Source organism: Prionailurus viverrinus, chromosome B1 (genome assembly GCF_022837055.1).
Source record: "Prionailurus viverrinus isolate Anna chromosome B1, UM_Priviv_1.0, whole genome shotgun sequence".
NCBI lineage: Eukaryota > Metazoa > Chordata > Mammalia > Carnivora > Felidae > Prionailurus > Prionailurus viverrinus.
Window position 1 is genome coordinate 186,423,217 of NC_062564.1, and position 22,671 is coordinate 186,445,887.

Here is a 22,671-nt window from a genome sequence, read left to right on the forward strand (position 1 = left end):
CTTCAACACCTCCCAAGACTTCTTCCCGAATTTTCCACAGCAGGGTCTCCGGTCCCCGCCAAGCCCCACTTTCTGAGTCTGTTTCTTTTCCAGTTTCTCTGCATCCCAGTTCCGGTCTTGCACTGCTCTCTCAGAATTCCTCTGACTTTCTCCACTGCCTCTTCCCCTCGATTCGCTCCGCATTCCTCCCTTCCACCCCAGGCCTCTGCCAGGACTTCTTTTTTTTTTTTTTTTTTTTAATTTTTTTTTTTATGTTGATTCATTTTTGACAGAGAGAGAGAGAGACAGAGCATGAGCGGGGGAGGGGCAGAGAGCGAGGGAGACACAGAATCCGAAGCAGGCTCCAGGCTCTGAGCTGTCAGCACAGAGCCCGACGTGGGGCTCGAACTCATAGACCACGAGATCATGACCTGAGCCGAAGTCGGTCGCTCAACCGACTGAGCTGCCAAGGCATTCCCTCTGCCAGGTCTTCTGCTCTTCTTCCCTACCTGGGAGGGGGGCATCCTTCCCCCCCCCCCCCATCTTTACCTCTGGCTCTCTTCAGGCTCTTCTCAGAAGTCATGTCCCCACCTCACCATCAAGAGCAAGACCCACATGGCCAGCTGCTAGGTTGACAGCTTCCCCCTGATACCCTTCAGCTCCTCACATTCACCAAGTATCAGCTCTGGGCCGTCCATTCCTTAGTTCGCTTTAAGACCCTTCAGGGGTGCCTGGGTGGCTCCGTCAGTCAAGCGTCTGACTCTTGATTTCCGCTCAGATCATGATCTCGGTTCATGAGTGTGAGCCCCGTGTGGGGCTCTGTGCCGACAATGCAGAGCCTGCTTGGGATTCTCTCTCTCCCTCTCTCTCTCTCTGCCCCTCCGCTGCTCTCTCCGTCTCTCTCTCTCAAAAAAAAAAAAAAAATAATAATAATAATAATAATAAAATAAACTAAAAAAAAAAAAAACCCTCAAAGTGCTTGTGCCCTTTGACCTACATGGTCTGCATCTAAGAATTTATCCAAAGGGAAAAAAGATCAGAATGATTCCCTAAGATGCATACATAAGGTGTTCACCATGGATTTGTTTATAAGAGGGAAAAAGAACAGAAACAACCCAAGTATTTTTATGTTGGAGACTGGTTAGGACTAAGAGAGGATATTATGCAGCCATTTAAAGCATGATTGGAAGAATATTTAATGGGGTCTTCCCCCCATCCTGACATCCCAGCTCCACAAACCTCCACATCATGCAGGTTGAAGCTGTTCCAAGACCAGAATGTTTATCCATTAGAATCACTGGTCTCTCCCAGGACGTAGAATAGTGCTGGGCCCATAGTAGGTGCTTATGATTATTTAATGAATGGATGACGAAACTATCTTCTAATCCTTTGTACCTATTCCCCCCCACCTTTTTAAAATCATTTTTAAGGGTTTATTTTTATTATTTTTTTTTTTTGAGACAGAGAGACAGAGTATGAGCAGGGGAGGGGCAGAGAGAGAGGAAGACACAGAATCGGAAACAGGCTCCAGACTCTGAGCCATCAGCCCAGAGCCCGACGCGGGGCTCAAACTCACGGACCGCGAGATCATGACCTAAACTGAAGTCGGACGCCCAGCTGACTGAGCCACCCAGGCGCCCCTGTTCCTACTCCCTTAATACTCTTCATGGTTTTCACGCATTCAGTATGTATTTCAAGTCCTTGCCATGGGCCTTCAGTGCACACGTCACCCCTGCCCCCCTGCTTTGTCCCCACCAGACTATCACTTGTTCCCTGGGAAGACCTTCCCATCTATCCTCCAGCCTCAGACCCCAGTTCCTCCTGCACAACCTCCAGCCCCAGCACTCTCATACCTGCCCTCCAGCTGAACACATCACAAGCCTCCACTTAAAAGCTGGACTTTTATTTTTTTGCTTGTTTGTTGCAAGTTTTTATTCAAATTCTAGTTCATTAACGTATAGTGTGATATTGGTTTCAGGAAAAGGCTGGACTTTTAAAGCGGAGTCCCGCTGCCTGCCAAACTCAGGGACCCCAAGCCATCAGCCTGACACTCCTACCTGTTGGGACAGACTGATTCCCTAACGCGTTCCTACCATAACCCGCACAGCCAGCACACCCCCAGGCTCCGTGGGCTCTCACCCTCTGTTGAAAAACAGACATGTTCCTTTTGCCAGGTTTGATTTTGTTGTAATGCACCTTTTCATTTTCAACTATTGTTTAATAATTTTGTGCCATCTCGTGGTGCAAATTTTAAAAGGTTAAATAACAATATGTCTATTGGTTACTACTATCACTCAGCCACCCAACTCCTTTCCTGGAAGAAACCACCATTTCTTATCTCTTACGTATCCTTTCCAAGGATGCATATGTAAATAAGTGTATAATATATTTATATAGACACATATGAATACTCATGTATATTTATATAGAGATATTCTTTCTTTTCTGTTCTTTCTTTCCGTCCTTCTTTCTTTTTACAAATGGTAGCTAGTATTCACCAAAAAGCATTTTTTTCACTGTTTTGCACCTTGCCTTTTTTCCCCTGTAACAATAGATCTTGAAAATTGCTTCATATCAGTACATAAAGTACCTAATGTGCCATTTTTAATACTTAGAAGGTCTTAAGTTTCATACTTTCAGTAAATGTTTTATTTGGGAGCATGTAAAGGAACTTAGACAACAAATGGAGTGGGAACTAGGAATAGAATCTGAACTTGGTCTGCTTGCTGTTATCCCCGTTGAGTGGGCCCTTTGTGACTAAAGTAATAAAATAGTTTTGTGTTGGTGGAGCATTGTGAGAATATTCTGTTCTGTAAGCGTGTGCTCCCCCTACTGGCCTTCCGCTGCCTGACAGTTTCCCCCCACTTGGAGAAGGCCCAGTGGGAGCCATCTTGAAGAACTGATGAATCCAATTTGGCTTGAGGTGCTTATCACCAAAGAGCTGGCAGTTGTCTGACGCTTGCCAAAGAAGGGATGAGGTTCATGTGACCTAACAACAGGTAGCAAAGCAGTCGTGGAAGGGGCAGGTGTTGAAGTCCTATTTTCCTGAACGCCACATTCAGTTTTCCAGGCAACGCTTTGCCGGTGGTTGGGTGCTGGTGGTGGTGGTGGTGGTGAATAAATAAGGACACGCTGGTCTCTCACTACCCTTCCTGCTGTGCTCACACTGTTTTTATTGCGCCGCCCCTTCCCTGGCCAATGGCAAGTAGCTTGGAAGTTCAAGATATTTATAGCAGGGTGAGCTCTCATGGATCAGAGCGGAGATTCAAAAGGAGGCTCCCTGAGGGGGAGGTGGGGGCAGGGTTATTGCCAGGCGTGTGTAGAGCCATAGTCCCTTCTTCCTCTTTGGACCAGGCTCTCCCCGGGGGCCCTCACTCTGGAATTTCTGCTCCCTGTGTTGTCTGCAGAGCAAGAGCAGATGTACCGTGGTGGTCAGCTCCTGAGTTAGTTCTGTCTTTGCAGATCTCCTATGAGGTTGTCACTATCAGAAACTACTACTGAAAATCTGTCTAGAGGCCTGGCATCTTGGGGAATTTCCTAGACTACTAGGCAAACATATGCCGAAATCCCCCCCTTAAACAAACCATAGCTAAATAAAAACCTTATTTTAAAATCTCCCCCATCCTACAAAAAAAGAACCCCAAAACACAAAAACACCTCTCTCAAGCCTGTTTATGCCTCGAGCTACTGCCCTAGCTGTCTCCTTCCATTCCCTGCTAAACTACTTGAAGAGTCATCTGTATTCACCGCCTAAAGTTTCTCCTGGCCTGCTTCTCTCAACCCTGTCACTTGGATTCTGGGTTTCACCCTCTCCACCATCCTAAAACATCTCTCTCAAGGGTCGGGCACATGTTCTCGGTGGACTTTTTCAGCCAGTGTGACCGCTTTCTAGAATGAGGCAATATTGACCACACCGTCCCACCTGGAACACTGTCTCCTCTTGGCTTGCAGGTCCCACCTTGCCTGGTTCTCCTCTTCCCGGTCTACCTGTGCCTCTCGAGTCCCTTCTTCCCTCATGTGGGAGGTACTCGAGACTCCTATTCCTCTGGCTTCTCACACTCTGCTGGTGAGCAGACCTACTCCCCAGCCTACGTGGTCCTCTATGCACTCCCAGACTTTCCTTCTCCCACGTGGCCAGCTGTCTACATGGATATCCTGTCGGCACTTCAAATTCCTCACCCACCTCCATGTTGTTTCTCCTTTTGGTTGACTTCCCACATCCCCAGTGGCTTGTTTGGGGCCCCCACCATCGCTGACTTGGGCACCACCCTTCTGACTGGTCTTTCTGTTCCTGCTCATACTTGGTGCAGTTCATTCTCAACTCCACATCAAGAATACTTTCCCCAAACGCCATTATGCTGCTTCTCTGCTTAAAACCTTCCAATCTTTCCCTGTTGCCAGTGTATAAAAGTCTCACCATTCTCAACATGGCAACAAGATCATTCGTGAGCCGAGTCCCTGAAAACCACTCTGGATCCGTCTTTCCTTGACTCCACTTCTTGTCTGCAGTTCTCCGTAAGTGCTTGTGTACGTTCAGGGCCAGGTTCTGATTCTGGACCTTCCACTTACCAGCTGTGTCACCCTGGACAAGTTAGCTGACCTCTTTGAATCTCAGTTCCCTCACATACAAACTAAACTTACTAAGGGCTGCCTCGCTGGTTGTTGCAAAGGGCTAAGGGAGATAATATCTGTGCAGTGCTTAGAGGGGTACCTAGAAGAGGATAAGTGATTGATAAATGTGATTCAGACCTTCCACAGGCTCTGTACGCGTGTCTCTGTGTGTACACGTCTGTCTCCCACCAGACTTTTAGTCCCTCAAATACAGGGACCCAGGCTGCTTCCCTTCATCATCCCCTACCGCCTCAATAATCGTGCGTTGAATCGGTCTAATTGAATTCAAGGGACCCTGTTCCTACTTTGCTGTCTTCATCTCTGCATACCGCCGCCGGTCTCCCTGCACCACACCACATTCAGTGGACGCCCTGCCATATTTGTTAAATGGGAAGCCAACAAGGAAAAGCCTTTTTTGTCATTTGAGGAATCTTGGGTTATATTGTTCGGGTCAGCCCGGCTGCATCCATATTTCAATTACGAACAGTGTTTAAGACTTGTTTTTTTAATGTTTATTTATTTTTGAGAGAGGGGGCGAGAGAGAGGGAGGGAGTGGGGGATGGGTAGAGAGAATGGGAGACGGAGAATCCCAAGCAGGCTCCGCACTGTTAGCACAGAGCCTGATGCAGGGCTTGATCTCACCATCCATGAGATCATGACCTGAGCTGAGACCAAGAGTCAGATGCTTAACCAACTGAGCCACCCAGGTGCTCCGTGAACAGTTTTTAAAGAGTACTAGTTCCTGGCGCAAGAGTGCTTGTTTTAAAGTGCCATTGTTTGGGGCGCCTGGGTGGTGCAGTCGGTTAAGCGTCCAACTTCAGCCAGGTCACGATCTCGCGGTCCGTGAGTTCGAGCCCCGTGTCAGGCTCTGGGCTGATGGCTCAGAGCCTGGAGCCTATTTCCGATTCTGTGTCTCCCTCTCTCTCTGCCCCTCCCCCGTTCATGCTCTGTCTCTCTCTGTCCCCAAAATAAATAAGCGTTGAAAAAAAAATTTTTTTTAAATAAAAAAATAAAGTGCCATTGTTAGGTGTTGGTTAAGAGCCTGCACTTTGGCAACAAACCGAGTTGTGACTTCAAATCCAGATTCATCACCAGCCGAGTCCTGCTTGTGCTTTCAGGCACGTTAACTAACTTCTGCGCCTCTGTCCCCCAATGGGAGTAATCGAGTGGGATGGGCTGGAAGAGAGCGCTGGGGGTGGGCAAAAGATACACCTTGAAGATAAACTGCGTGTCCTTGAGCAAGTTCCTTAGGGTCCATGTGTAAAAAGAAGATAATAATACAGTGTACCCCGCAGGGTTTTTGTCAGGTCAGCTGAGATCACGTAAGTTCAATAAGTGTTCAGCACGGGCTCTGACTCATACCCAGGACTCGGGAAAGATTAGTTCTGCTGTTCATGTTAACAGTGGTGTGGTTGCTATTGTTATTGATGACGTTATTGCTACCATTGCTACCAGTACAGTTTCCACTTGGTCCATTTTATTACCTCCAGCTCTGTATCAGATGCCTATGTCAGGCCAAAGAGAACAGTCACTGCTGACAAACAAGCAGGGTCCCTCAAAGTAGGGGACACCAGCAAATTCGCCTCAGCCCATTTCTGGGAGACAGGTCTGTGTTATCCGGGAACATCAGTAAAGAAAGAACCAAATGTCTCTTCACCACGCCTTCAGACGTTGTTCTGATGGCATCCTTCAGTATACACAGAAGAGTTAAGCCTTATCTTCTGTTTTCCAAGAGGCAGCCACACACAGATGATCTGATCTCGTTAAGAAACAGGCATCAGCTTGAACTCTGCCGTGATTGCATCTCAAACCCATCAACTGGTGAAAAGGGAGCTTGGATCAGAAGGTCTGAGCAAAATATTGAAAGCGAGATTACGAAGAATGGTGTTTATTGAAGGGTCGGTGACACGAAAGCAGAATAGACCCAACAAATAGGGTGAAAATGGAAAGTAATTGATAAAGACCTCGCAGAATTTAAGACTTAAGGAAAAGAAGAAAAGCTCCAGGTACCTAGATGAAGAAAACCACATCTAGTAACGTCAGAGTTTTCCGTGAACTCAAAGAGAATATTAATTAAGATGCTGCAAGTCAATTCAGGTAAAATAAAGACGCATCCAAAGCCATATATATACGTGCAGATATATACATATTCATGCCTCTGTGTGTATGTGGGTGTGTGCAGCTATCTCTGGAATATAAAGAGAGGTAGGAGAACAATTCTGGCATTCTGATTTCTCCTGCTGAAAGGAATCGAAACTTTACCTTGAAGGTGATTTCCGCATCATGTTAGCACAGCAGGGTCAAGAAAATCCCCCAAATAATATAAAGACTGGTTTTTCAATTTCCAGGCCAATGGAAAGTGATTGAAGTTTTAGATGACTATGGAATCATTTCCCAACTGTGTTTAATGTCACGTAGAGTGAAACATGGGGAATATATGCCCACATTTATGTCTTTCCATGCATGTAGACCAAGTTTGGCCTCCAAGTAAACAGCATAATCTTTTAGATCTACATTCTAGAACCTATATGGCACAATGAGCCAGAATGGTCACCTTGGAAAGCAATATAATTAATTCTTCTAGTGATTCTGCAATTGCTAGAAGTTCTTTTGCAATGCCTATTTCTTAATTCCGTCCACAGATAATTACAGGCCTTGAAAAAAGGAAGGCATTTTGTGTAATCAAATATGTTTCTCGAACACCTACCATCAACCAGGCATTACGCTAGGTAATAAGGGTGGGGACGTCAGGAAGACGTAGGTTAGGTATAAGAAGGCAGATCTTACTGTTTTATTGACTCAAAGCAACTTTACCAAGCATGTTCACCCACCTTATTTGTTAGAGTTGGTTGTTTCCAGAACTCAGATCCACTCTCAGAGAATCAGCTGTGATACTACTAAGGGTATTCATTTTTTTTTTTTAATTTTTTTTTTCAACGTTTATTTATTTTTGGGACAGAGAGAGACAGAGCATGAACGGGGGAGGGGCAGAGAGAGAGGGAGACACGGAATCGGAAACAGGCTCCAGGCTCTGAGCCATCAGCCCAGAGCCCGACGCGGGGCTCGAACTCACGGACCGCGAGATCGTGACCTGGCTGAAGTCGGACGCTTAACCGACTGCGCCACCCAGGCACCCCAACTACTAAGGGTATTCAAAATGAATTGTAATCTCTAGCAATGAGAAATTCCCTAGAAATTGTGTAAAATATTTGGGCAATGATGGAATAATTCACGTGGGAGAGGACTCGCATGGCAACATTTTAGTATTTTTTAATCACTCGTTTTTATATGTTTTCATATGTACTTTCAATAGAATGTATATGAATATAATATATATTCTTTACACACACACACACACACACACACACTTTTTTTGCATATACCTTAAATATCAAAACATTTTCTATCAGGGCGCTAGGGCGTTTTCCCAAGTAGCTTGCTCACAGCCCTGAGAGCTGATAAGATACTCATTAATCTGTCTGTTGCCATTTTCTCTCATTTTCCAGAATCCTAGGGAATCGTGTGGCTGAATTGGAGAAAAAGTTAAGAACTCTGGAAGTTTCTGGTTTGTGGAGTCTTCCAGGTAAGCAGAGCTTCATGAAAATTCTTTTCTCTCCTTTTTTTTTTAAGGAAGCCCTCACATAATTTGCAAAGAAGATTCTACTTTTTAAATGTCCTTTTATTTGAAGATCGTTGTGGAGAAATCTACAAGCACTTTAAACTTAGAAGCCATCAATTTTGGAAAACAATCAGGAAAACTCAATAAATATACAAATTCCCATCTATGGACTTACAAAGTTTCGCTGACCTAAATTCAGAAATTGTCATTGTATGTGTCTGTGTATGCTTTATTTTTCACCTTTGTGAGTGTAGTAAATTGTTTCTTTTCTTTTTTTTTTTTTACCCATAGGTATCTTATAAAGATTTGTTCATTTTATTCTATGTTTTTAAGTTTATTTATTTTGAGAGAGAGAGAGAGCACACATGAGAGCAAGCAGAGGAGGGGCAGAGAGAGAGAGGGAGAGAGAGAATCCCAAGCAGGCTCCACGCTGTCAGCGCAGAGCCCAACATGGTGCTCGATCTCACGAACTGTGAGGTCATGACCCGAGCGGAAGTCAAGAGTCGGATGCTTAACCACCTGAGCCACCCAGATGCCCCAAGATTTGTTCGTTTTAAGTATGATCCCTAAAAGGAATATAAGAATGTACAAAGGTTTGTACAATTTACTCATCAGTCTAAAACTGAATATAAGAACTGACAAACATTTATTCTATTTATCATTCCTAAAAATGCATATAAGAGCTAACAGTTAGTTGCACCTTCTTCCCCTCTCTTCCCCTATCCTGTTTGTTTGTGCAGCTTGAAAATCAGAATTTCCTGGGGCCCCTGGGTGGCTCAGCCAGTTAAGCGTCCGACTTCGGCTCAGGTCATGATCTCGTGGTCTGTGGGTTTGAGCCCCGCGTCGGGCTGTGTGCTGACAGCTCAGAGCCTGAAGCCTGCCTCTAATTCTGTGTCTCCCTCTCTCTCTGCCCCTCCCCCACTTGCACTCTGTCTCTCTCTGTCTCAAAAATAAATAAACATTAAAAAAAATTAAAAAAAAAAAAAGAAAATCAGAATTTCCTTTGGAGATTTTCCCCCACAATTGTACTCTGTGTGAGGAAACTCTGATGCCTCACTTTAATTAGCTATATTTATCCTCTTTGTCTTGATAAAATACCCCCTTCGTGAGACCCCCGTCAGCTATTCCCCTTTGCTTTAAACTCTCCAGAAACTTGTATTTATCATTTTCCACCACCCACTCTTTCCCTAGAAGCAACATTGTACACATATTTTTAGTTACTTAACCTTTCTGCACAAACCAGCCTCCTGTACCCTTGAATCATATCAGTTGCTTCCCGGTAACGTGTGAGAAATGATAATTGCCACAGGGACGTGGACGACACGTTTTCCTAATGTAAACCTGAATAGCTGCCTTAGTTTGTCTGCAAGTGCGTTTCATAAATTGGCATTTTTAGCAGAGATTCCTTGAACTTGATGTCAAAAGACCTAACAGAACTAATTAGTGGCAAGTGCCATTCTGGGGATTTGAATGATCCATTTTGCACAAGAACCTTTTGATGCAGTTAAAACCTGATCTTCTCTGAAGGCCTTTCTTTCATCGCATTGAATTTCAACACAGGCAAATTTATCGTTTATTTTGTGCAGTCAGATTGCTATTTCTGTGCCTGTACTGGAGTTTTGACTTTTTTTTTTTCTCCAAGTGATTTAGTGAAATTTCACAATGTTTTATTTCTACGATTTATGTAAAAAGATGGAAGTTGAATAAGTAAAGGAATGCCGAGAATTTTCTCTCTCTCTCTCTCTCTCTCTCTCTCTCTCTCTCTCTCTCTCTCTGGTGATGTTTGGTCTGGGTTAGAATGGCTGTATTATGCACTAACAATTCTTTCTTTCCTCTTTTTTGCTGCCTGAAGGCCTGAGCTACAATGTTTCAGTAGGATTCGGGAGTATGTTCTATTTAAAATATCTGTGTTTGGGTCTGGTATCAGCAGTGCATTAATAACACCCCTGCATGTAAATAAATAGGAATGCATTCTCTATGTATCATTGCACTTTTCTGATTAGAGCAGTCAATTGAAATAGAGAATTCAATTAGTACAAAGCAAATATTGAACGGTAAAATTAGCTTTCAGGGACCCAGCTAAATGGATTTTATGCCATGGCCGTGTTCGTTCTAGTATCCGGCCCCCACATAGACACAAAGTGAGAGGACAGGAAAAAAACAAAAAAACAAAAAACGGTGGGGATTCCCCAGATCCTGATACAGTTTAATGTAAGGGAAAGAGCTGCTCTGGTACACTTGTGAAGGATGTTACGATGAGGCGTGGCTTGCGATCATTTCTAAACGCTGGTGAGAAATACAAGGGAAGGGCCTCTTGCAATACGAATCCAATCAGGCCCTTCTATCTGCTCATTGTTGACGGTGTGCTTTTAACACACCAAACAGTGGAGCACGGGTCACTCTCCTCCTTCCTCTCTCCGTCTCTCCTCTTCCCACCACCCCCCCCCCCCGCCACCTCCTTCTCTTCCTTTCTTCTTCTCCACCTCTTCCTCCTCTTCCCCTCCCCAGGGTGAAGCCATATCAGTGTTTCAGCCACCTGGAGGGGACTGAGTCCCGGTAGTTCCAGAGAATTGCTAGCTCTCTCTTATTTGCTAGCATCTTGAAAGGATCAGTGTCTTCTCCAATATATCAGCCCATCAGCATGTTGATACCTTTTTGAGCAGCACCTGTGTGAATTCAGTTCTGTACGGGGCATTCTAGACATGCCCCTCGCCCCCTTCCAAGAACCCATAGTCCCATTAGGGCAGCAAGATGCACACACATGTGGCAATGAGAAGAAAGCACGCAGTGATCTATAACTAAGTGCTGAGTGACAAAGGTGTTAGTGTGTGTGAGTGAACGATGTGAAGAGTCATCAAATGTCAGATCTGGAAGGACAGCTGAGAGCAAAGGGTTCAAGGATGGCAAATCCTTGGTGTATATTAGAACACACCCATTCCCACATCAGCGGCAGACATTACTAATCAATCACATGACTCTTCCATACTGATCTCATATGTGGCCTTCAGAACAGACATCCCCACTGGCTTCCCAGGAAGCCACCTCTTGGTCCGAGTTGCCATGTGAGAGAAAACATTTCCCTTTCCTGATCTAGTCCAACCCCCTCCATTTTTGATGAGGAAACAAAGGCTCAGGAATTACAAGGGTACCTACAGCCACCAAGGCCGGTATTGGAACTCAGGTGTTTCCACCTGTCCTGGGGACCTGCAGTTCAGAGAAGAGAAGAATGGGGTGAGTCAGATCACCCGGGGACTGGATTTCAAAGCAAAGTGGATTGGAGAAGAGGCGTTCAGAGCCAGAAGAGTCTGCCCTGAGACTCCGAGGGACTGTGGTGAATTCCGCCTCACTCCACGCCAGGATCACCGCTGGGCTTTGAGCAAGCAATGAGTTTTCTCTGAGTCTCTTCTCCTCCCTTCTCACTCTCTGCGCCCACAATACGTAGTTCTTGATGTCGTTTGATAGAACTGGGGAAGGTTTGGGATCTTGCTGGGAAGGCAAGTTCGACAACAGTACAGCCTGCATGGAGAAATCATCTGGATAGGAGAGGGCACTCCAGACTATTTAATCGGTTCCTACGGGGCAGAAAGGCATGGGGCTCCTGCGAGAAGGAAGGGATGCTGACCTGGTCCCCCAGGAGGGAATGACACCCCCAGCCTCAGCCCTCCAGCCCTTTGCTGGCCTCTGCAGGGAGGGGGGTTGGTGCTTGGGAGCTCTGAGGGGAGGTTTCCTGGACGAGCTCCTGCTCTGAAGAGAAACACTAAACCAGAAAAAAACCTGGCAAGAGCAGAGCCTGGCTCCTTGAGTTTTTCATTTTACTTCCCTCTTCTCCACTCTAAGCATCAGCCTGAGGAGGAAAGTGTGCATTTTGAAAGTACTTGGCACACTTTGGAGAAGGGAGAGAGGGATGTTGTGTTACAGGGAATCAAGAGCGCTCCCAGACATTCACACGCCCAGCAAACGGAGGTGCCTCTGTGGCCTTCCACACCGCCTGTGGTCTGACTCCTTGTGGGTCACCTGGCCTCACCCCTCCTCCTCCGGGTGGAGGCATCAAAATGAAACAATGAGACAGCAGACCATCAGATTAGAGCTCACATTCATCAGCATAGATGGAATCCAGACTTAGAAACGATAGGACTGCCTTCTGAGAAGCCTTTGAATCCTTCAAACGCTGCAGGAATGACAAAATCTTGGCATTTGACCTCCAGATCAGGAAATGATCTCTCCAGGCAGGAATTTCAGGAAGTATTTGTCTTCTCCCCAACCCCCACCTTGGTTGGCCATGGAGAGTGATGGCTTCAGTTTCCCTTTGCTAATGCTTGTTGCTCAGACTCTTGGAGAGGTTTCATGGTGCTGGCTCCAGCATTTTTGAGGAGCCACTGTGGAAAGGATGATGTTCTGTGGCTGGAGAGGGCCACAGAGACATTGCACCCTAGAGAATTCCTCATGCCAGGAGGAGGTGGCCCTCAGGCCACCTTAGTCACTCGGCTGCACCCAGCTCCCAGCTCAGTCAGTAATTCTGATTCTTCGGCCGCCAGGGCAGAGGGGACTTGGAAGACTGGTTGGGACACAGAGTGGCAGAGTGTGTCTCTTCCTGCAAGGACGGGTCTACCTGCTAGAGAAAGCTCAAGAAACGCAGTCCTGCTCCTAACTTGAAGACAGTAACTGTTGCCTTGATGGAGAGAAGCAAAAGAAGTTCACCCTGAGGCATCTGCTATGGGTTCATAGTAACCACTAATCCCTCAAAGTGTTCCCAGATTGGATCTTTGCAGCACAAAGGGAGACCTGATGGTGTTTATTTCATCTGAGGGCCTCTTAATAATATCCCAACCTGTACATCTACAGTTCTCTTTGGGACACTTCTCCAGACTGTGTCCCTGAAGATTCTGGAGCTTTTTCCACATCAGACACTAGCTGTGCTGGTGGGGAGCTTCAGGATCAGCTTCTATCAGATTTCTGTTCTCCTGGGATGACCCTCAGCAGACACCAGAGTGCTGTGGCTGCTAACAACATATGCCATCTGCCCGAGGCAGCAGCAGGCACCTGTGCCCACCAAGACATCAGAAGTCCCAAGAACCCATCACCCATTTATCCAGACACTTATCAGCTATTTATTAAGCACCTCCCATATGCCGGACTCTCTACTACAGTCTTGGAAATGAAGTTCCCTACTGGGAAGCCAGTATTGTAAACAAACTGAGGGCTCAGGGGTGCAGTCCAAGGTTCAGCTGGTTCTCTGAGGGAGGGAGCATCTTTATAGAAATACCATTCTATATCTGCTGAGGCTGAAACAGAGTAAACTCACAGAGCTTTAGGGCCCCTGATGTGAGCCCCAGAGAGACTGAGTAGCTTGGAGTTAGAAAAGGTCTTGCTTAGAGTGTGATGCTAAGTGAAATAAGCCACACAGAGAAAGACAGCTACCATATGTGTTCACTCTTATGTGGATCCTGAGAGACTTAACAGAAACCCATGGGGGAGGGGAAGGAAAAAAAAAAAGAGGTTAGAGTGGGAGAGAGCCAAAGCATAAGAGACTGTTAAAAACTGAGAACAAACTGAGGGTTGATGGGGGGTGGGAGGGAGGGGAGGGTGGGTGATGGGTATTGAGGAGGGCACCTCTTGGGATGAGCACTGGGTGTTGTATGGAAACCAATTTGACAATAAATTTCATATATTTAAAAAAATAATAAAGTGGCATAAAATTAGCACTGTCCAAAAAGAAAGAAAGAAAGAAAGAGAGAAAGAAAGAAAGAAAGAAAGAAAAGAAAGAAAGAGAAAGGAAAGAAAGAAAGAGAGAAAAGAAAGAGAAAGAAAGAAAGAAAGAAAGAGAGAAAGAAAGAAAGAAAGAAAGAAAGAAAGAAAGAAAGAAAAAGAAAGAAAGAAAGAAAGAAAGAAAGAAAGAAAGAAAGAAAGAAAAGAAAGAAAGAGAAAGGAAAGAAAGAAAGAAAGAAAAGAAAGAGAAAGAAAGAAAGAAAGAAAGAAAGAAAGAAAGAAAGAAAGGAAAGGTCTTGCTCAAAGTTGGACTGCTAAGCAGGCTGGATCCATAGCCCTGGGGTTTTCATTTTGGGCACTGCAGTTCCCACCCTCAGAATCACAAGGCCTCGTGGACAGAAGTCTGGGATCAGATTCTGCTTGGCGTGCCCTCCTGACCCCTGGGCAGTGTCCCTTTATGTCCACGTGTTTTGTGTCTGTGTGTCTGTGTCCATGAGCCGCACTGTGTCCAAAGCCACACTTCCCTGCTCCTAACTTCCAGAACTTGCCATGGCCTCAACAATAGAGTTGTAATGGTCTTCTTCATTCCTCAAACTTTCTCTATCCACTTAGGGAGTTCATACTACAAGTTCCTAATAGATGAAAGAGTTTGGCCAGTATGGGACTAGATGTTGTAAGTGAAAGTTTAGCTGTGATAATTTGGGGGACCTGACACTATCTTCCACATGACAGAGTTAGCACTCAGCCTACATGATCAAATTGAAATAAATCAAATGTAGTGTACATGGCAAGTAGAGTGTGTTTATTTTTTTTAATTAAAAAAAATTTTGCTTACATTTATTTATTTTTGAGAGACAGAGCGAGACAAAGTGGGGGGGGGGGGGAGGGGCAGAGAGAGAGGGAGACACAGAATCCGAAGCAGGCTCCGGGCTCTGAGCCGTCAGCACAGAGCCCGACTTGCGGCTTGAACCCACAAACCGTGAGACCATGACCTGAGCCAAAGTCGAACGTTTCACCGACTGAGCCCCCCAGGCGCCCCTAGTGTAAGGGTTTAGAGTGTATGTAGCTGTCTACACTGCAAAGTAATAATTTCAAGATGTGACATTCACTGAGCGCTAATGAAATGCTTAAGTGCTTCACACGAGTCAGTTCATTTCATCACAACTATCCGGCGAGGTGCGTGCTGTCCTTCCTCAGTTTACAGAGGAAGGCTCCGAGGCTTAAGTCCCTTGTCTGAAGTCAGCCATCTAGCAAGTGGCGGGGTCCAGAACACAAACCGTGTGGCAGTCCCAGAGCCTGCACTCCCGAACACCCCGCAGTGGTTATCCGTGCTCTCACCTAACCCAGACCAAAGCCATTCGGCTTGTGGCCAACATAACAAACGGTGGCATTTATTGGCAGCCATGTCCCAGCAGACTCTCAGGACACGAGACAGCTGACCCTGCACCTCCCTGCCTGGTCGTCACGCTACAGAAGGGGCCGGTCAGCCATTCCCCTTCCACGGCATGGCCTGTGATTAAAGAAAGTGCCTTGTTCACCCAAACGGCCAGTCCATTGTGTGGGGTGAATGTAACTATAACCACACTGGTGACATCCTGTGTCCATTTTCCCCTTTTCCACGACAGGGGGCAAGGACACCATACTGTTCGGCGACCCCGCTGTTCCCACCATACAGAGATCAAGGTCTCCCCTGCTGAAGTTCATCGAGCAGCCTGCTGAGAACAAAACGAATTCCAAGGACGGTCAGTAAGCACACCTTGATTTCTCTGTCTCTACCTGATCACAGAGGAGGGGCTCAGTGGGCATCAGTTCTTCCCCTTCCTACCCCTTCTGTGGCCCCGTGGGGTCATTCCTTGCATTTCCTGTTGTTGTTTCTGTGGGTCTGTCTTGTTTGGAGCTTCCGGCCAAAGAATGCAGGCCTCTGGACTCAGAACAGTGGCATCAAGGTTAAGAGAAAGGGCTCAGGATATGAACAGGTCGGGCTCATATTCCAACCCCATATTGTGTTGGCTCTGAGAAGTGGGACTTCTGACCTCTGCACGTCTCCTTACCCATAGAATGGTGAGATGATGGTGCCAACCTCAGGGAAATCTTGGCCCATTGTCTGGCACAGGTTAAGTGTCCTGGGAATCATTTAAATGCAGAATAAAAGCTTCTCCTCTACCAGACACACTTTCCGGAGGCAGAGAGTTTTAAAGGTACCGTTGAGGGTGCCAGAGGGGCCCATCTCACAATGTGAGATACAGCTATCTTCCCAAGTGGCAGTCTTGTTTCCCCAGCTAAACTATCCTTCCTATCTTTCCAAGTTTCGTCTGTCTTCTTTTTTATCCCTAGTGTGATCGCCAGCTTCCAGGATGGCCCCCAGTGATCCTCACTTCCTGGGATTCATGCCCTCGCATATTCCCCTCCACATCGTATCAGGGTTAATCTGGGTGACTAATAGAATACAAGGCACAAGTAACCTTATGTGACTTCCTAGGCTGGGTCATAAAAGACATACGGGGTCTTCCTTTCTGTCTCTGTCTTGAGTCATCCTCCCTGGAGGAAGCCGGCTGCCATGTGCTGAGGATACCCAAGCAGTCCTACGTGCTGTTCATGCGGTCTGGAACTGAGGCCTCCCAGCCACCAGCCGTGAAGCAGAATCCACAGCCCCAGTCAAGCGTTCAGATGACAACAACCCCAGTTAACATTTTGGTGACAGCTTCATGAGAGACCGCTAATGAGAGCCACCCCGATCAATTGCTCCCAGGCTCCTGAGTCTCCAGCTGCTACGTTTTGAGTTAACTTGTGGCACAGTAGCACGTAACTCACATACCCAGCTTGCAGGAGCCAAGGGTCTCTCCCCAATTCCGGTATTTTCTCTCCGTCTCCTCTCGCTCTGAGTCATGTCTGCAACCATCAGCGCTATGAAAATATTCTCGAAATATTTTTCCAGCTGGGTCCCATCTGCAGAGTTACAGTCCCTTATTTGCCAAAGTCCAGACTTTACCACCTGAATATTCTGTGGGCTTCTCAAGTATGCCGTCACCAACTCTCCACGCTTCCTCCCTTTTTTTGCCACCCTCTCGGCTCTGCAGCTGCCTTTGGAGTCCTCATCGACCCCCGTCAGCTTTCCTTCCTCATCGCATCTGGTCTGTGGCCACTCTTCTTCAGACCTTCTCCCACCTCCATTCCTCCCACCTCTGGCTTGGCTCAACCCTCTTTTCTTCCTCTGCAGGGCTTCCATCCGGTTTCCCTGTCTTCTGGACCCTCCCTACTTCACTCCCATCCTCCTCCCTTGTGCTGTAGGGTAAAGCTTCTGGAGCACTGCTCTCCTACACCTGCGCACCCTGCTCTGAAATCTTCGGTGGCTCCCCACTGTCTCCCACTTGAAATCGTAACCGGCAAACTGGCCTACCCTGTCTTTCTGACCTGATGATTATCTGACTTGAAAACTGTGCTTTTATTGAGCTGTACTAACCAGTTGGAAACAGTTGTTACCATTGTGTAACAAGCCACCCCAAAACCTAGGGCTGAAAGGAACTACTATGTATTATTAATCATGAGTCTTTGGGTCAGACCAGCAGTTCTGCTAATCTGAGCTGGGCTCGGCAAGGCTCACTGGGTACAGCTGTATTTTGAAGCTTGTCTCAATCACTTATAATAGTGCATGGAATGGGAAGAATTGGACAGGTCTGGGATTTCAATAAAGAGGATCCCCAAGCATACGCAGGGAGAATTCTTGGAGAGAATCCCCAACTCGGGTGGGTTTCATATTGGCCAGAAGGCAAGGCCGGGTCTTTCCAGCCAGCAGCACGTGGCTGTTTGCAGATCTGGCCCGTAACACACCATGGTCCGGTGCAGTCTGGAACGTGGCTTGGCTGATGGTCACCCCGTGCCAGCGTCCAGTGTCCACACTGGATCCAAAACCCTCTATCTGCTCTGAGCTTGTTTAGCCCCTGGGTGGGTGGGCCCAGGCCTGCGAAATTGACGAGATCAGGCGCGTTCAGGGTGGTATGGCGTAGACCAGGCCTGAGAAATTGAAATGGAACATGAGACCCGGCTTGATTTTCACAAGGGTAGCATAAGTAATGGCCTGATTCAAAATGATAGCTTCCAGAGTTCCATCATTACCTCTCATTGTTCCAACCCCGTCCTTCACCAGTGCGGTAGGAACAAGGAAGCATTTGCGTAGCGGCTGTCAGCGTCTGGGAAGGTCTCATCCCCACCGCATCTCTGATTAATTCCAACTGAAAGAAGCCCACACTTGGGAGGACAAAGCCCGTCAGAGATCAGTTAACAAAAGAAGACGAATGTCCCCTTTGGGCCAATGTGCAAGGGTGACACGGTTTTAGGAGCCTAACAGCCTTTCTACAAAGAGCTACTATTTCTTCATCTTTTTTTAAAATTTTTTTTCAACATTTTTATATATTTTTGGGACAGAGAGAGACAGAGCATGAACGGGGGAGGGGCAGAGAGAGAGGGAGACACAGAATCGGAAGCAGGCTCCAGGCTCCGAGCCATCAGCCCAGAGCCTGACGCGGGGCTCGAACTCACGGACCGCGAGATCGTGACCTGGCTGAAGTCGGACGCTTAACCGACTGCGCCACCCAGGCGCCCCTATTTCTTCATCTTTTTGAGAAAACATTTTTTCTTTCCTTACTATTTACGCCATGAAGCAATTCTACCGGTCGATTGCGTCACCGTTATTGACACGTGTTTGTTATTAGTAAGGATTAATGATACTAGTTCTGCATGCTAAAACAGCACAGAATAATTACTGTTATTTTCTAATAATATCTTCCCATGCCGAACCAGTTCAAAAATCCTTCTTTCATGGAAATGGCAGTGCAACATGTCTGTTCTCAAGGGGAAACCAAAACTCGGCACAGTTTAGGAGTCAACATTCCATAAACCCAGACTTAAGGGCAGGTTTTGCACCTCCAGCAAGGAGCGGAGGTCCTAGTTACATAGATCAGCGTTTGTGGCATTTTCGGGAACTTTTCTTTGTCTCCTGACAATGACTTGCGCATACTTTTTAGACATCTTTTGGATAACAAGGGAGGAGAGGATTGAAAAATCTTGCTGTTGACCTATAATCTAATCCTGGGCAGAGCCTGGCGCCTATGTTTTCATGGTCCTCAGGCTCTGAAAATCCAGACATTCTCAGGAAAAACAAACAAACAAACAAAATCCCTGATCAGACCAAACGGGAGAACCACAGCCTCGCCCATCCCCCTCTTGCCTCTGTGTTTTGACCTCTAAGGATGACAGCAATGTCGCTTCCCCCCCCAATCCCCAGCCAAAAAAAAAAGGTTGAAAAGTTCTCCCTGGTAATCTCAGAGGTTTGCCATTTTAAAAAAGATTCATGCGTTTGGACATGAGCAGAATGTCATCTAAAGAAATGGCACGAGGCAAAGTACCGGCGACCAAAAGGCCCCCATGTAATTTAGACCACCCTCACTTAGATGTAAATTAAGGTAGAGAAGATTAACCTGACCCACAGTAAAAACACCGCGAATGGTTTAGGGGTTAGGTTGTTACGGGTAAGGTTAATTAATTTTTCAGGGGCACCAGAATATACTATTAAGTGTCTTGGAAGGAGTAATTTCATAAGAGTAATTTCCAGACGGAGTTTATTCATCTCACGTTGGTGAAAAATCTAACTGCAGAAAGGACCGTAATTTACTCCTTTTGAATACAGCTCCTTGCATGATGCTGGAAACTTGCTCGTTTTGACTCGGTGTTTCCCATAACCCCCGTACAACAACCATAAAAATTTTCTTTTCGTTAGTATGGAAATTATGTTATTGCTTCCCTGAGCTACCTCAGATGCCACTAAACGTTTGCGTGAGTTAGAGATCTTTTTTTCTGAGAGTGCCATTTTAAGAACTTTTAGGGTAGCAACCTGACTACAGCCTAAACAAATACCGTAAATTCAGTGGTTGCTCTCATTTATTTATGTGTGACATTTACACATATGTACTAATATACTCATTTATTCATATGTGTGTCCACGGATTCAAACATTTAATCAGCTATCTGGTGAGTACCCACTATAGAACACTGGCAAAGTTTGAAGCCCCTGGGTGGCTCAGTCGGTTAAGCACCCAACTTCGGCTTAGGTCATGATCTCACGGTTCATGGACTCAAGCCCCGCATCAGGCTCTGTGGTGACAGCTCGGAACCTGGAGCTGCTTCAGATTCCGTGTCTCCCTCTCTCTCTGTCCCTCCCCTGCTCACCCTCTGTCTCTGTCTCTCTCTCAAAGGTAAATAAATGCTAATTTAAAAAAAAAATTGACAAAGTTTAAAAATTAATCAGGTAAGATTTTATACTTCAGGTGATTTTTTATGAGCTAATTATACATAAGTAACAAGTTAGGGGTAAAAAAGTAAAAAGTACAAAGCTCCCTCGGAGGCGCAGACACAGCTGGGGGAGATGAGGGGCACTGCGGTTGGTCATATTTTGCTTCTTGTCCCGGCCGCTGCTTCCGTGGGCGCATTCACAGTGTAAAAATTCAGTGAACTGTAGACATAATGATTTGCACATTTTTATGTAAGTTATACTTCCATCAAAAGAGAAAAAGGAAAGTGAGGGACTGTTTATAAACATTCTTGAGTGCTTAGCATGTGCCAGGCACTGTGAACAGGTCAGGTGAGGCTCCTGCTTGTATTCTAGAATAAGATAAACATGTAAAACGCTGAGCACTCAGCCCAGCACAGAAAATCACCTAAAGGTCATTAGCCGGTACGATTCACTTTAGAGAGGGAGAAACCAAAGGTGCCTGCATAAAATGCACAGAAGTGAAAGAAACGTGGGAACTGAGGCTAGGGACTGAAGCAAGAACTCATCAGTTAGGATCCTGCCAAAGACCTAAGTGAAAGGAATGAAAATTTATCCTAAAAGCAGCAAGCCTCCAGTGAAAGGTTCTAAGCAGGAAAGCACATGGTCAGAACAGCTCAACTCTCAGGGCGCCTGGGTGGCTCAGTCGGTTGAGTGTTGGACTCGATTTCGGCTCAGGTCATGATCTCACAGTTCATGAGTTGGAGCCCTGAGTTGGCCTCCGAGCTGAGAGTGTGGAGCCTGCTTGGGATTCTCTCCGCCCCTCCCCTACTCACTCTCAAAATAAATAAATAAACTTAAGAAAAAAAAAAAAAGGTCAACTCCCTCTAACTGCCCTCATTTGTCCCCCAGTTTCCCCAAATGCCAGCTGTCAGCCTGAAAATATTTGCATGTGTCTGATGCCAGCCCAATCGCAGTAAGACTCCTCTCGGGCCCCCTTATGGGTACCAGGAAGTGTTCCCCCCAGGCCCCTTGCCCCTGAAATCAGCCCTGTGAGGCTCTTGCATGCGTTTCACCACTGTTTGGTCTGAGAGCTAAGAAAATCTTGACTTCTGGGGGCCTCAGAGTCTGGCGTGGAGCGCACATGATCGGGTGCTAAGAAGCTGCTCCCCAAGTGGGTCTCCATCCTGCAGTCTGGAAGGGACGTCAGAGTCCCGCCCCCCCCCCCATTTTGTGTCTGAGGAAAGGAGACCAGATGGGTCCTCCTGATCACAAAGCGATGAATAGGAAAATGGGGCTGGGTACCAGTCCTCAGGACCCCGTTCTCTGCCATCCATCCCCCTCCAGTTGAACTCGACAATCTCTGTCATTTAGAGAAGTTTGGTGGAACAATTTAGTTAGGAGGCGTAGGGAGCTTAAAGCTTCTTTTATACATAGCATGTTGTTGAAACTGAGGAAACATCAGCTCTCTGCATCGAAGAATGAGGTGCTGATGGAGAAAGGGTGATGGGGGACCCTAAGTCCCTCCCAACTGTTCTCTTTCCTGCCCTGAAGGCAGCCAGCACCTCTTGTCATTACTAAAGGTCCCAGGTCTTTCCTGAGCTGCAGCATCTATAAAACCTGCCTCGATTTAGATATTTAACGGCACACGGAAATGATGGTTACGGACGTGGCCAAGGGCTCCCTTTCCCTCCGTGAATGACACAGAGCGGCTGCTTTCTTTTCTGATGTGGGTCCCATGGCCCCCGCCAGCAGCATGTTCTACCTGAGAGCCCCTGTGACGTGGGCCTGGGGTTGAGAGGAGAGAGGGAGTGAGGGCTGACTTCCTGCCAGAGGTGTGATGCTGTCCCGGGTCTGTTTCAGGGGAGATTCAGACGCAAGAACGAGATGAAAGTCGTGCCGCCACCGAGGCATTGACAGCACCCGAGGACGCGGGAAGGCCCGCCATCAGCTCCCCGGCAAACCAGAGCCACGGGAACCAATGCAACCCCTTTCATCCTTCATTACCGCAGGTACCCTCTGAGGAAGAAGAAATGAACAGGCTTGGAAGGGAAATCACGAACCTGACAGAGGCACAGGCAGAGGCAGAACCAGAAGGGGCCAGAAGAGCGGGTCCCGGGGAGGCTCAGAGGAACGAGATGGGGACAGCCACGCTGGGCCTGACCTCTAGGGGGGAGGCCCCCAAATCTTGCCAGGGCCCCATTGAGTCCAGCCAGGCAGCGGCCGAAGCCTCCGCCGCGGAGGACAGCAAGGAGACCCTGGAGGGTGCAGGCAGGAGGAGCCCCGTGAAAACATGAAGGGGAAAGGGATCCCCGCGATGTCGCGTCAGAGGCACGGGGGACGGTAAAGAATCAAGCATCGGAGCAGCTTTCGGAGGCGACTCTCTCCTAAAACACTTCCAAGTCCGCAAGTGAGAAGGGACACAGGTCCTCTTGCAAACTGAACATGCTGATGATGCCAGCACAGTGCGATTTATTAAATGCCGGTCCTCAAG

The 22,671-nt window shown here is 46.9% G+C and overlaps 1 protein-coding gene across 7 annotated transcripts in view; it reads left to right on the top strand.

Annotated features, from left to right (window-relative positions):
* CCDC149 (coiled-coil domain containing 149) overlaps positions 1–22,671 on the top strand; it is a 96,766-nt gene extending 74,095 nt beyond the window's left edge. For 5 of the 7 annotated variants that reach the window (XM_047855853.1, XM_047855849.1, XM_047855851.1 and 2 more), the window contains 3 exons: positions 8,097–8,173; positions 15,541–15,657; positions 22,041–22,671. In XM_047855853.1, the coding sequence (XP_047711809.1) occupies positions 8,097–8,173; positions 15,541–15,657; positions 22,041–22,474 (628 nt within the window). In that variant the 3' untranslated portion in view covers positions 22,475–22,671. Of the gene's footprint in view, positions 1–8,096; positions 8,174–15,540; positions 15,658–16,249; positions 18,341–22,040 lie in introns of those variants that run through there. The other 2 variants (XM_047855854.1, XM_047855855.1) reach the window with 2 other exon arrangements.